Below are 12,723 nucleotides of genomic sequence, written 5' to 3' on the forward strand. Positions count from 1 at the left end.
GACAGTGAATAAACAGTAATAAATGCATGACACAGTAAGGCAGTGCAACATTGCACTTTATTAATAAGGCTGAGAAAACTAATGCCTGTTCAGCTCCAGGATTCACAGAACCCCAGAATACCAAATAAAAACCAGTATTTTAGACACCTTCAAATATATACCACATAAATCTAAATGAAATTTTTACCACTGTATCTTCTGCACCCACCAACTAATATCTGAGTCACAGATAGCAAAGATCTGAGATCAGTCCCCTTGTGCATTCCTGACACCAGCCCTGCATCACCCTGCCATTGAGCTCCTCACTTCAAAACCCCACCTGAAATGCCACTGACTGCAAACATGACACTCTTTAACAAACAAGATTTTGGGTTACCAAGTAAGAAGCTAGCCAAAGTGAAAATTATAATTTTGGTTGATATACTGGTTTAAACACATCTGTGGAAGTACAAAGCACACCAGAAGTTGGCTTGAATATTTTTACCTCCTTGTAATTCAGCACAAGCTCCTCAATATACACAAAGTAACCTTTATAGCACTGCTATAACTTAATACCTAGTACTTAAATATAAAAGCATATCACAAAACCTGTGACAGCATATGTTATTCTCTGCCTGCAGAAGAGTTAAATTTCAATACACCCTTAAAACAAACAACTTATCTTTCAGTAATAAACACTTTACTGGCAAGACAAGTCAGCTCAAGTTTCTAGCTGTTACATACTACAAGGAAAGATTCTAATTTAAAATTATTTCACATTTTTCTTACTGATTGAAAATACTTATCAAGCACACATCCACACATGTAGTGGTGACTACACACCCAGTCAGTGCAAATACTCCAGTGGTTCTAGAAATCTTCATTCCAAAGCAAATTGCATTAAACTAATCCTACAGTGTCATACAATTCTCTACATCTCAGTGACACATCAAATAACTTGGCCTTCCACTGACAAAGGGAGAAACTTGGAGAGTATGTCTGCTCCTGCAGATGAGCAGGAATTGTGAATATTTATTTAACCTCAAATCCCAACATAATTTTACAATGTCTTAATAAAGGAATCTGTTTTATCTCATAATTAGAACTCTAAAGCATCACAGGATATTAAAGATTAATTTAATTCCTGAAGAAGGAATCTAACACCTGACTAATTTAATGAATAATTTGGCTCAGCCCATGGATCCAGCCCATCCAGATCCCTCTGCAGAGCCTCCTTAGCCCCCAGAAGACCAACACTCTCACCCAGCTTGGTGTCATCTGCAAACTGAGAGTGCTCTCCATCCCCTTGCCCAGATCACTGAAAAAGGTATTAAACAGAACTGGCCCCAGTTCAATACCACAAGCAAGATTAAAACAAACAAACAAACAAACAAACAGTCAAAGATACCAAACAAAAGAACAGTTTCTGTAAATTTCCCACCCCTTGTTATATTAGGGAGTCAGGAGGGAAGTCCACAAGTCTCCCTCATCTTGGACCTTCATCCAATATTTTGTTGTGGATGTTTCAGGAATAGTAGTAGAATAGTGGGAGATATTGAAAAGAAACTATTTTGCAGGTGCTGTGATGCTGTTAATTTAATGCTACATAAAAACAAAACAAAAAAAGATTTTATGTGACCTCCTGACAAGCATCCAGCAGGAAATACTCATTTGCTACTATTTCTCTAATTCTTTAGTGCTTCAAGAGCACAAAAGCAATGCTACTTAGCTTTTTGTTCATATGGGTGTCATGTTTCCTGTCATGTGCTTATTTGGTTGGTTTCTACATGGTAAATAAATAATGAAAAAAAACCTACTGAACAACAGCAAGTAAAAATCAGCAGGCTCCCAATTAAAGGCTCTCATTTACCAAGCTGAAATAGTCTCAGAGCCTTCTCAACACCCTGTTCCCTTCATGAAAGCACCAAACCAGGTGCAAAAAATTGCATGGCCAGTGGCAATTGTCACAAAAATACTGTCATAAAGTGTAAGCATTTGTCCACATCTATCACTCAACAGTGTTAATTGGTTTGTACCTCCAGTGCAGAGTAAGGGGTTTTTCATATCCAAAGTAGGAACTAATGACTGTTTAATGTTTTCTAGGGCACAGATGTCAGGAGCCTGTCCAGCACTGGAGGGTGCTGGTAGCAGCACTGCACAGACCCAGCGTGGGGAGATTCAGACCTCTGTCACACGTGAAAGATTCCATGAGCACAACTGGTGCTCTGCTGAAGTGAGCAGGAGTTTTTCCATTGCCCATCCCCCATGACACCCTGTAACACCTCATCTGCTAAAAACGCAAAACCAAAATGAAAAAACATCTCCCTTTTTCCTCCTCTGTTGTTAAATACTGTAGAATTAATGCATCAGTTATAACAAGTGATTATTTTACTTAATTTTCAAACTACATCTCCCAGTATTGCTGTCTGCTAACCTCTTTGAAAATTAGAAGTAAAGCTTACCAAACTTTTTCTTGTTCCATTCCTCCTCTGGCACATTGGTTTATTACAGCAGGGCTACTCATGGTAAGTGCTGAGCTTTCTGAATTCATTTTTATTCTACAAAAGAACAACATCAAAAAACAAGAAAAATGCTGTATAAGTGAAGATTGTGGTTACTAATTAACTAGAAAACCAGAACTTTAAGGCAGTAACTTTCAAACCCAAATACAGTATATTTTACTTACTTAAGTAAATGTCCTACATCAATGGGATTAATTGGATGAATCCACTGAGAAGGATTTGGCAGTTTTATGGACTTGCTAGTTGTGCCAAACTCAACACTGATTGTCTTTTGTTTACTTTTCTGAACACATGCCAAGAGAGTTGATGTCAGCAAGCCTGAATCCAGGGCTGTGCATCGTGTCAGTTCTGTTAATTCAGACCAGCAGCCAGAGCCAGTGTTGCCATGGAATGATCCACACAACATGGGGGGGAATTTCAGTTTCTGATATGTAAAGGTTTACAGAAGCTTTTCAGCATAGTTTAATAACTTAAGATCATACTTTGCTGATTTGCAGAGAACAGCGATTCATTCATGGTTGAAGTCATTCCCCAAACCAGCAGATATTCCAATGCTGGCAACAGCAATTCCCGTTACAACACTTGCAACAGGCCTATATGGTCAAAAATGTTTCCAGTAAATGACTTGCATGGCAAGAACAAATGAAGACTCTACACAAAGCAAATTAATCCCACCATGAAACACAATTATTTTTTAGTAACGGGATCACAATGTTAACATGAAACTTCTTAGCCCTACAGCTTTCTTTTTTTTGTTTTTTGGGGTTTTTTTTGTTTTCATTTAAAAAGGAAGGACTGAGGGGAAACAATACTTTTAGTCATCAAAGTCATTTTATTTGTCTTGATTTGACACCTGGTTTCTATTATGATCAGCACAAAGACCTAACTGATTAACAGAAAACAGGTTCAACTGTGTATTAATTAATACCTGCTAGAACATAACCACAAAATAGGCTGTGCTTGTCAAGATAATAATCCCTTGACTTTTCAAGAAGGTACAAAGAACCATTAAAAAGCTGGTGTAGCCTGTGTGAAGCCTGGGTCAGAATCTCACTTGACAGATTACAGGGACAGCGTGAAAGGCTGAGCACAAGGCACGTGTCCCATCAGTGGAATGCAGATAAGGCCAATCCACAAAATAAGTGCTCTGAAGAGAATGACCACCTTGGTTTCAAAATTCTGTCCATGAAAGAAAGATAAACATTGCTGGCAAGTGTGTCTATTGGACAGAAGTCCCAAAAACAGCAACCAAAATTTGGTCCCTACTGGAATTAACACCTTGTTTGTCCTGCCCTTTGCTGTGACCAGAGCAGGCAGTGCTGCCACCTGAGAACAAACACAATGGACTCACAAGAACATGTTCTTAATCCTGCATTTTTTAACATCCTCATAATAGAAAGGAATAAAAGTTTATTTCTGATCAAATTTGTTTCTTCAAATCTGGTATTACATATCCAAAAAACTTCTCTGAGTGGGAGAATAACAGAACCTCCCCTCTGTGAGGGCAAGAACAGACTCAGCCATCTCACTTCTTTTTGGATCAGTGCCTGACCTCAAATTTACACCTGATTCTCAAGTGGGATCATTTTGAAAAAACTGGCAAGTAACAAAAAGCAACAATAAAACCCAAACCCAAACAAACACAAGACAACCCCCTCACCAAACAAATCCACACAAACCCCATGTAATTCTAGAAACAGCAGCACATGTGGAAAAGTAAATTATTACTCGCCCCTCTGGTCTATAAGAGCACAGGAAGAGGGGAGTTGTTCTTAAGTACATTTTGAAGCAACACTGCAAGAGCCTGTACTTAAAAACCTTCTGCAAAGTTCCCCTTTCTCAGGAAGCAATTTCCTAACATGGGGAAAGCCCAGATGCTTCAATGATCACACAAGTTATGGCAACAAGAGTTTTACCTTCTCATACCAGTAAGATCAAAGCTTCAGAGGGAAGGTTAAAAGCAGCCCATTAATTCTCAAAGTTAGAAGCTGAAAGATACGAATTACAAAACAACAAGGTTGCCATTCCAGAGGAAAAAAAGTACAACTTGCACTGTTCCCTTTGAGCTGGTACTACAGTAGTACAACTGTTCATGCATGACTTAAAAAAAAACCAAACCTGTTTTTGGCACTCCCCTTCCTACCCTTGGAAACATCTAAGCCAACACTCCAAAGATATCTCTGCTTTGAGACTACCACACTCAAACTAGAGCAAAAGCCGAGGACAGAACAGAAAAAAAAAAGTTACTCTGTTACAAACGCTTCTGTGAACAATTGCTGGTAAATGTTGACATGGATCTAACAGAAAACAAATCAAATATGGCATTAACTCAATTTCTGTTCTCAGATGTTCTGCAAAAAAAAGCCACACAAAGTAATACAAAGAGGAATACATCTTGCCAAACTTGCCAACTCCCTCACATTCCCAGTTCAATATCTGAAAGCGTCAGTAACACACTGTACTCCTTCTCCTCGACAACCTCAGCCTCTTGCAAAGATCTGCTTCTTGTGTGTTCTGTAACACCAAAGGAGGGCATCACAAGGCCAACATTTATTCATTCTGATAGCAAGATCTCACCCTTCATACCTTCAGGAAGCTGCCTATCTGCTGGATTAGGCAGCAGGCCTTTTGGGCGCCAGGAGTCCTGTTCTTTCAAGCCACACCAGCCCGTGCAGCCTCCACTGCTCGATTCCCAGTGACTGGAGAGATCTGCCAAGTCACCCATGAACCAACCACACACACTGCTCCGCTGCACGTGTGGGGAGAGCTGGGTCAGGGAGCTGCTGCAGTGCTGGGCGAGGGTCCTGCCCCTCAGCTGCCACCAACACGGGGTGGCAAACACCAGCGTGCCCCTCCTGCACCGCCACGGCAGCAGCCGAGGGCACACTCCGCTCCCTCGGGATGGGCACACGTGGCACAAATCATCCCTCTACCCTCCCTCCCACACCAATACACAGACGATGCTTCAGCAATACCCACCACGAATTCCTGGCTGCTGTAGCATGAACTCCTGGCACCTGCAGCAGCTTTTGTCTCTTTCAGCCACTTTCTCTCACATCCTCCTCCTTCCTTACTGGCTGCTGACATGGAGGAGACACAAAGTTCTGAGACCAAGTGCTCAGGGTTGGCATCCAGCAGCAATCCCACCCCGGGGGCTGGACAGCAGTGACTCAGTCAGGCTGCAGGGATACTCTTTTGTCATTCTGTTCCTGCCAACAGGTCTGCACAGGTCCCAGCTCACTCTCTACCAGGAGCAACAGGTAATTAAACAGCTGATCCCCACATCACAGGCAAGTTTTATGGTCTTGTCAAAATACCAAATGGTTTTTAGTTTCTAAATGACAAAAGGAAAATCAGTATCTGTCAACATTCCCCAAACCATGGATACAAAATATTACCACTACTTCTTACTTGAAAGCAATTTCAGTGAAACATTCTCAGCCTGTAGTGTCTCTCCTAAATCATGTGCCACAGACTGCTCTCCAGACCCTTTCTTAAGAATAAATAATTATTTTTTAAATAAAAACTTCTCTATGTCAAGATGTACCAGTGGGATATATTTTTTCAAGCATTAAGAATGTTTTACAGGTATTTTCTAATGCTTCAGTAGGTTTGAAACAAAACTGAATTGTTCTGTTGTAGAAAGAAAAGCTATTGTAAAGCTTATACTCTCAGAAAAATATTTTTCATATTCCAAGTGAACCACACAACGTTAAAGCTAAGACTAGCAAAGGAAAAATTGTATATATTTAATAATATATATTATACACACACAATCAGAATACTACCACTATCCTCAGAAATCAGCCTCCAGTAATAATAACATCTTAAAAAATGAAATGCAATTCAAGAAGCAAAGGAACTATGTTCAGGAAAAAAACCCACACTGCTCACAGGTGCCTCTTTCTGTATCACCATCCAACTCTTGTTTGGACTTGAAATTTATGGCATAGGCAAGATATATGATGAAACCTGAGAGAGGAAAATAAATCTATCAGCTTCCCTCTTCATGACTTGAAGCCAGGTGCCAAGACAAGTCAATGAGTATTGAATTAAGAGACTCTGCTTGAGATGTTCCTCAGCCTCTGCACACTGAACCTGGTCTGTTCCTGATAAGGGACATGCACTTGGATTAGGTGTTGTCCTAGAGATCGTTCTGTGCTGTAACAGCAGGAAGTGGGCAAAAGGCAATTCCTGAACAAAAACACAGGAACACAATGCCAAAAACCTTATTTACAGCAGCTATGCTTAAAACTACTGCCACTATCATCTTACTTGAAGAAACAAGTTTTGAGGAGACATCTCAAACTCAGCATACTTGTCTTCTATGACCAAGTACAGCTTATTTAACACCAGGGGCCCCAGAAGGAAGCAGGCACCTCAAAATTCTCACATTATCTACACAAAGAAACATTTTTATGCTTCCATTAGAAACATTGATTATCTGAAGTTCATCTGTCTTAGGGTAGACTCTCACATCACACAATGGAGAGAAGAGCCTGGCAATAGTAAGCCATTAAGATCAACAACTGAAAAGTTGTATTTATGTATTATATATAATATATAAAAATTAATATAACTTTCAAAAGTTAAATTAACTGAAAAGTGTTATATTGAAGTGTATTTTATTCATTGGTATTTAATTCTGGGAGTTCTGCAATTGCCCTTAAATGGACAAAAATAAAGTAGGGGGGAAGAATCTAGTACAGCACAGCACTCAATCCTCTGCAAACCTGCAGAGAACAGCATTGCAGGATCGCCTCAACAGGAAAAATAAGAAGGTTCAAGCACAGTGTTGAAGTCACAACATCCCACAGGCTCAAACCAGCCTGTGACTTACAACTAACAGGATAGGGTAAGTATTAGCCAATCCTGTTAAAGCTGATTGCCTACAGAAAACCCATTTTCTCCTCCTTTTTTTTAACCACTCCCCTTGAGTTACAAAGTGTAGATACACTTTGATCCTCGGGCTGAAAATACTTTTTGCCTTTCCCTCCGCTCCCGATTTGTATCTCTAGACAAAGTAGTGGCTGTTAAAAAATAACGTATCATTCAACAGCTGTTCACTACAGTTAAAGCAAAAATAACTAATGTCTTCTGATGAAACATGTTCCCACAGCTCCTCACCTTCACTAAAATGCTTTGCATTGTTGAAATAGTATCTTGCTATACTTGGTTCATAAGAACTATGGAAAAGTGCTTTACTGAACCCCTCAATGCAGAAACCATTATTCCTTTTGATGAAAAAGAAGGCAGTAGCATCACTAGATTAAATGTGCACCCACTACAAAGAAAAAAATGTCACACACTGTCACTCTCCCAAACAAATGTCTGTGTGCTCACAAAACATAAGTACAGATTACTAGTTAGCAAACATCTGTTGGAAAAAGGGCCAATCTCCCATTTCCTTACTAGCTGCAAAACAGTCTGTGAGTGAACACATTTACTCTTCAATTGCTTTCTAAGAAGTCACATTTCCCCAACCATAGTCAGCAAGCACACAAAGTCAGCAAGTATCTCCCATCTTGAGAGCGCTCAGCTTCCAACCAGCTCCCGCCCTGGGCAAACATTGTGGAAGGTCAGACCTAAACTTTAAACCAAACTTCATTATTTAATTGCGTAACAACAAATTCTAAAGGCAATCTGTTCTCCAAATTGTTTTGCTACTGCTGTATCTGAAAACCACACCTTTATGCCACTACAGCACACTTCAGTGAAATCAGAGAGAACTCAAGAAGCTCTTCAAGAATATTTCCCCTGACCACAACTCAAAGTAGCAGCCAGTGCTGAGAATTCCACATTGCATAAACACTTCAATCCAAGCCCAGCATGCCATAAACGTTTTTTCACACACACCGTGGTTATTTCAAGTAAGTTTTGACCCCCACAAACACACGGCATATCATACTTACTCCCTCTAAAAATGCACTAAAGAATAAGGGTTTGGAGGAGCTTTCCAAATACATATTTTTGAGAGGTTTTACTCCTGTTCTGAAGGCATCTCATTAAAAATAGTCATCTTCTGTCCTCTTCAGAAGTGCAGTTGAGCTTTATATAGGTACTTTGCACAAGTGTATACCACCAAGATATTTGTAGAAAATAGCTCAGAGATGTTGCACATTTTGGTGAGTCTGTCAGAACTTTTAAAGATGACAGAAAAGAAGATTTAAAGAAAATAATGGTCCTGCCCAGTGTGTATCAAGTTTGGCTCCCTCTCCCATATAAACGCACTTGCTGTAGACAGTGAGACAGTCTATCCAGCCATATATAAAAGACAATGTTTATTTTTTAAATAGCATGAATGGCGTATTTGTTCTTAGCTCAAAGGACATTAAAAGACAACAGTTAAATAAATAAATAAATAAATAAATACAAGTTAATTCCAGGCTGAAGCCAGAGCACTGATATGGAATAGTTCTCTGTGCTGGAGAAATACAACCTACTAGGAGACACCATTCTCAATGGAAGTAGTCCTTTAGTTTACTGAGACTCAGCTCTTTTCCCTGAAAAGTACCAAAAGAAATGGAAGACAACCAGTTGTGTCACAATTCATCTCACATAACCTTCAATGACAGCATATGGAGGAGCTCCCCAGCATCAAACAGAGGGCGCGGGTACAACTCAGGTATCTTTAGGGAGCATTTCAGTACATGTACACGGTCAGACATCGCCATCAGGGACACCATGAGGAGGTACATGCACACACTCTATTCCCAAAATACAAACACAGACTTCCCTAAGCCGTTTATTGCTCAGGAAAGAACACAGAAGAATTGAGACTGCTGGGTTTGTCTATCCTATCAGCATATTATACAATCTTGTGCATCACTACAGTAAACAGATGACAGGGACTTGGACCCACTGCAAAGTTATCAGAAGCTTTCAGTCTTTTAGTGGTTTCAACTCAAACTTGAGCAGTGTAGGGCCCAGTACAGAACGTTTGTGAGCTTCTTCGTCACTTTTAGGGATGGTAGTTGATTGCCATATCAAGTAAAAAAAAAAATTAATGCTTCAGTACTCTATATCTTAACAACACACAACTAAATCTCTCTTATCTGATTAGGGGAAAAAATATAACATTATGAAACACTTGCAAAGACTTGAACAGAACATTTTAAAGAGAATATACTGTTTAAGCTGAATACAGAGAACACTAAGTACTATATTCAACATTAACAGATATGAAGGATTTTTTGTCACTGATGTTGAAATTACATATGTCATTTCAAGACAAATCTGTTTCTCTCTGGACTAAACGATCCAGATGTTCCTATTTCAAGTATCTGGCTTCAGCACCAGACAGTAAACAAAACAACCTATCCTTAATATCCACATGCAAGGAGAGTCCTCCAGCACTGGCCCTTTTTCTACCCTTTTCTCCTTCTCCGAGTTTTTATTTCTTTTCAACAAAGCAGGCTAACAAAACACAACAGTATAATAATGTTGCTTCTACTGGAGGCCTTTAGTCAGTCTGACGAGCAAAGCGGGGCAAAAAGTTATCTGACTTTTATCATAAACTGTGATTTCAAATGCAAATACAACTACTTTTAAGCTAAACATAGTGTATTGTATTTTGCAGTTGACACTATGCAGGGAAACAATGCTGAGAGGTTCTTTCCAAAGAATATGAGTATTTATGTTCCCAATTTAGTGACTCATACAGCCAGCAATTTGAGATTCATTTAACTCTATCGTCCTCAAACTCCTGAATTTGAAAGCAAGCACTGAGTTGTTACTGAAAAGCTGTAACAACAAACAACAGAGACTTTTTCTATTATTTTCTAAATCCAGATTTTATCTAGAGGAACACTATTTCCAGATATATTTGTGTTGTTTCTGTAAACAATACTAGAAGGGCTACACAAAGGGAAGCAAATTTCAGGGACAATTTACTAAACAAAAAAAAGAGACATTTTCTGAAACTAGCACTGAAATTAAGTCTTTCTTAGTGTAATAGCAGGTTCAGAAAAAAAATAAAAATGATACAATATGCATGCCCAGTTTAAAATCAATGCAACCACTGTCCCCCTTCATATTTTTCTGTAGGCAAAGTTTTTTTGGGCTTATACTTACATAACATCCTCACTATCTAAAGGGGAATACCAAGCTTGGGGTATCCTCATCACAGCATGTGTCAACACAAAGGTGGTGGTGCTGCCACTCCCACAGGTCTCCAACCTCTCCCACCACCTGCTCTTGGGTGCATCAGTCAGGGCCACACACAAGGAAGCAGCCAGTCACCCCCAAACACACACTGTCCAAACAGCTCATTCTTGTCTTTAGGGAAGAAGTGATGGTCCAGACAAAACCTTCTGTGGGAACACTAGTCAGACATATCATTATATCTAAAATAAAATCAGTAGGATTCCTGATACAGTACAGACAGGGTAATGGATATACTCTTCTCCTAGTTATAATCCTGAAAAACTAAACTAAACTAATGAAAGCTGTGCTTCTATTTAACAACTAAAACATCTGAGAAATGATACCAGTACAGCAACTGTTCTTGTTCTACAGAAACCACACCAGTCCAGATAATTCTTGCCAACTTTCCAGCTTTATGCAAGCTTCAGTAGTAAAAAATCCAATAAACCTTTCTGAATACAAGTTAAACCACACATTGATTACACCTGCAAAGTTAGGAGGGAAACTGTAGGACTTGTGAGGGTAACAACACAGAAAGGGAAAAAATAAAACCAAAAGTATAAGGCACCTTTCCAGTTACATTTCTGATTGTATATAGAATGACTTACCATGAAAGACAAAAACTGCCTTTCTTTTATTGCCAAGAACATAAAGCTTCTGCTTCTTGTCCAGTTTAAACAATTTTTTGGAGGGAATTGCTGGATTTCACTACTGGCCATGCCCTCAAGTACTGCCCTCAGCAGTGGTCTGTATAAAACACATCTTACTTCAAATGCCTTCTCAGGTCTGAAATCCTCAGGCTACTCATCAGCAAGTGATTAGGAAGTAAATAAAGGTGCAGGTATATGCCCTTGTGTTTAGGTATTAACAGCCCAGTGAACCCCTGGCGCTGGATCCTGTGCTGAGCAGCTGCAGGTTAATAATTGCCCACGTTTCAGGATCTGACAGCACTCCCTCCAGGTCCAACCTGGCAGACACTGCACGGAGAACACTTCTGGTTTGTTTGCACATCCTCCGTGTGACATTTGGGGGTGGAGACCACCAGTCACACGCTACAAAACCAGTTATTTCACTACAGCTACTTTGTAGCTCCTATAGCCAAAAGCAATGCATGACGTGTGTGTTAGTCACAGGTTACTGGAGCATATTTACCAAGTCCTTTATTTTCCATTTTTTTAAACTACTACAGCACAGTAATTCTACACTCTCCTTAAGACTTGGGCAAGACTACAACCATTTGGTAACTCCAGATTTCATATGACCAAGACAACTGAAATCCACCACACATCCTCACAAACTGAGAAGCACAATTTGGTAAAAAACCCCAAAGGGACTTATGTAGAAACCAGTTAAGGTAAACAAAATAAACCAATGTGTGGTTTATAGAACCCCAGACCTTTTAGTCTTCCATAAACATAAATTTTTTTTACATGTTACACACGAAGAAAAGAACAACTCTTAACAAATTACTTCTCCAAATGCACCTCACACATGCACTGAGTAAAAAGGGTTTGCAACACAATACACACACACAAAGCCCTCCAAAAGGATTCTAAATGCATTCATTACATCATTGTAGCAGTGGGCAGATGCTTCCCCAAAAATACTCAGAAAATATATTTCATCAAAAGAGATTGCTCAAAAGCCTAAAAGACTGAAAACACACAAACAAAACTCTAGCATAAACAAAATTTAAGAGGGCAGGTTAATTTTCTTTAACATCTAAAGCAAAAGATTTAACATGAGAAAAATTAACTCCTGACACTACCTGTAAACTCCGGGGCAGACACAGGTGTCACCCACTGGAATCAGTGAGCAGCAAAACAAAACAGTTCTGTTGAAGGCCATGTGGTCTCACTGGCCACTTGCTGGAAGCAACTCCACACAATACACCTCCAAATCATGTGTACATAGGACTCCCACAACTTGGAACGACACCAGAACAACTGTCTCGACAAAAGCAGTCCCAGGAAGAAGTGAGCTATTCAAAACAGAGCCGAGGGGGAGATGTGCAGGGAATAATCCTGAATGTTACGGTGTCTTCTTGGGTCGTGAGGCCTTGTCACACTGCAAACCC

General features: G+C 39.7%; 1 protein-coding gene across 5 annotated transcripts in view; it reads right to left on the minus strand.

The window, feature by feature from the left end:
* The window catches only part of ARHGEF3 (Rho guanine nucleotide exchange factor 3), a 112,056-nt gene that overhangs the window by 96,767 nt on the left and 2,566 nt on the right, over nucleotides 1–12,723 (minus strand). For 2 of the 5 annotated variants that reach the window (XM_071550788.1, XM_071550784.1), the window contains exon 2: nucleotides 2,442–2,537. The exons of 1 other annotated variant lie outside the window; for it this stretch is intronic. In XM_071550788.1, coding sequence (XP_071406889.1) covers nucleotides 2,442–2,530 — 89 coding nt within the window. In that variant the 5' untranslated portion in view covers nucleotides 2,531–2,537. Of the gene's footprint in view, nucleotides 1–2,441; nucleotides 2,538–4,417; nucleotides 4,441–5,480; nucleotides 5,587–12,723 lie in introns of those variants that run through there. 2 more of the 5 variants (XM_071550786.1, XM_071550785.1) reach the window with 2 other exon arrangements.

The sequence above is a fragment of the Pithys albifrons genome, chromosome 3 (assembly GCF_047495875.1).
Source record: "Pithys albifrons albifrons isolate INPA30051 chromosome 3, PitAlb_v1, whole genome shotgun sequence".
Lineage (NCBI taxonomy): Eukaryota > Metazoa > Chordata > Aves > Passeriformes > Thamnophilidae > Pithys > Pithys albifrons.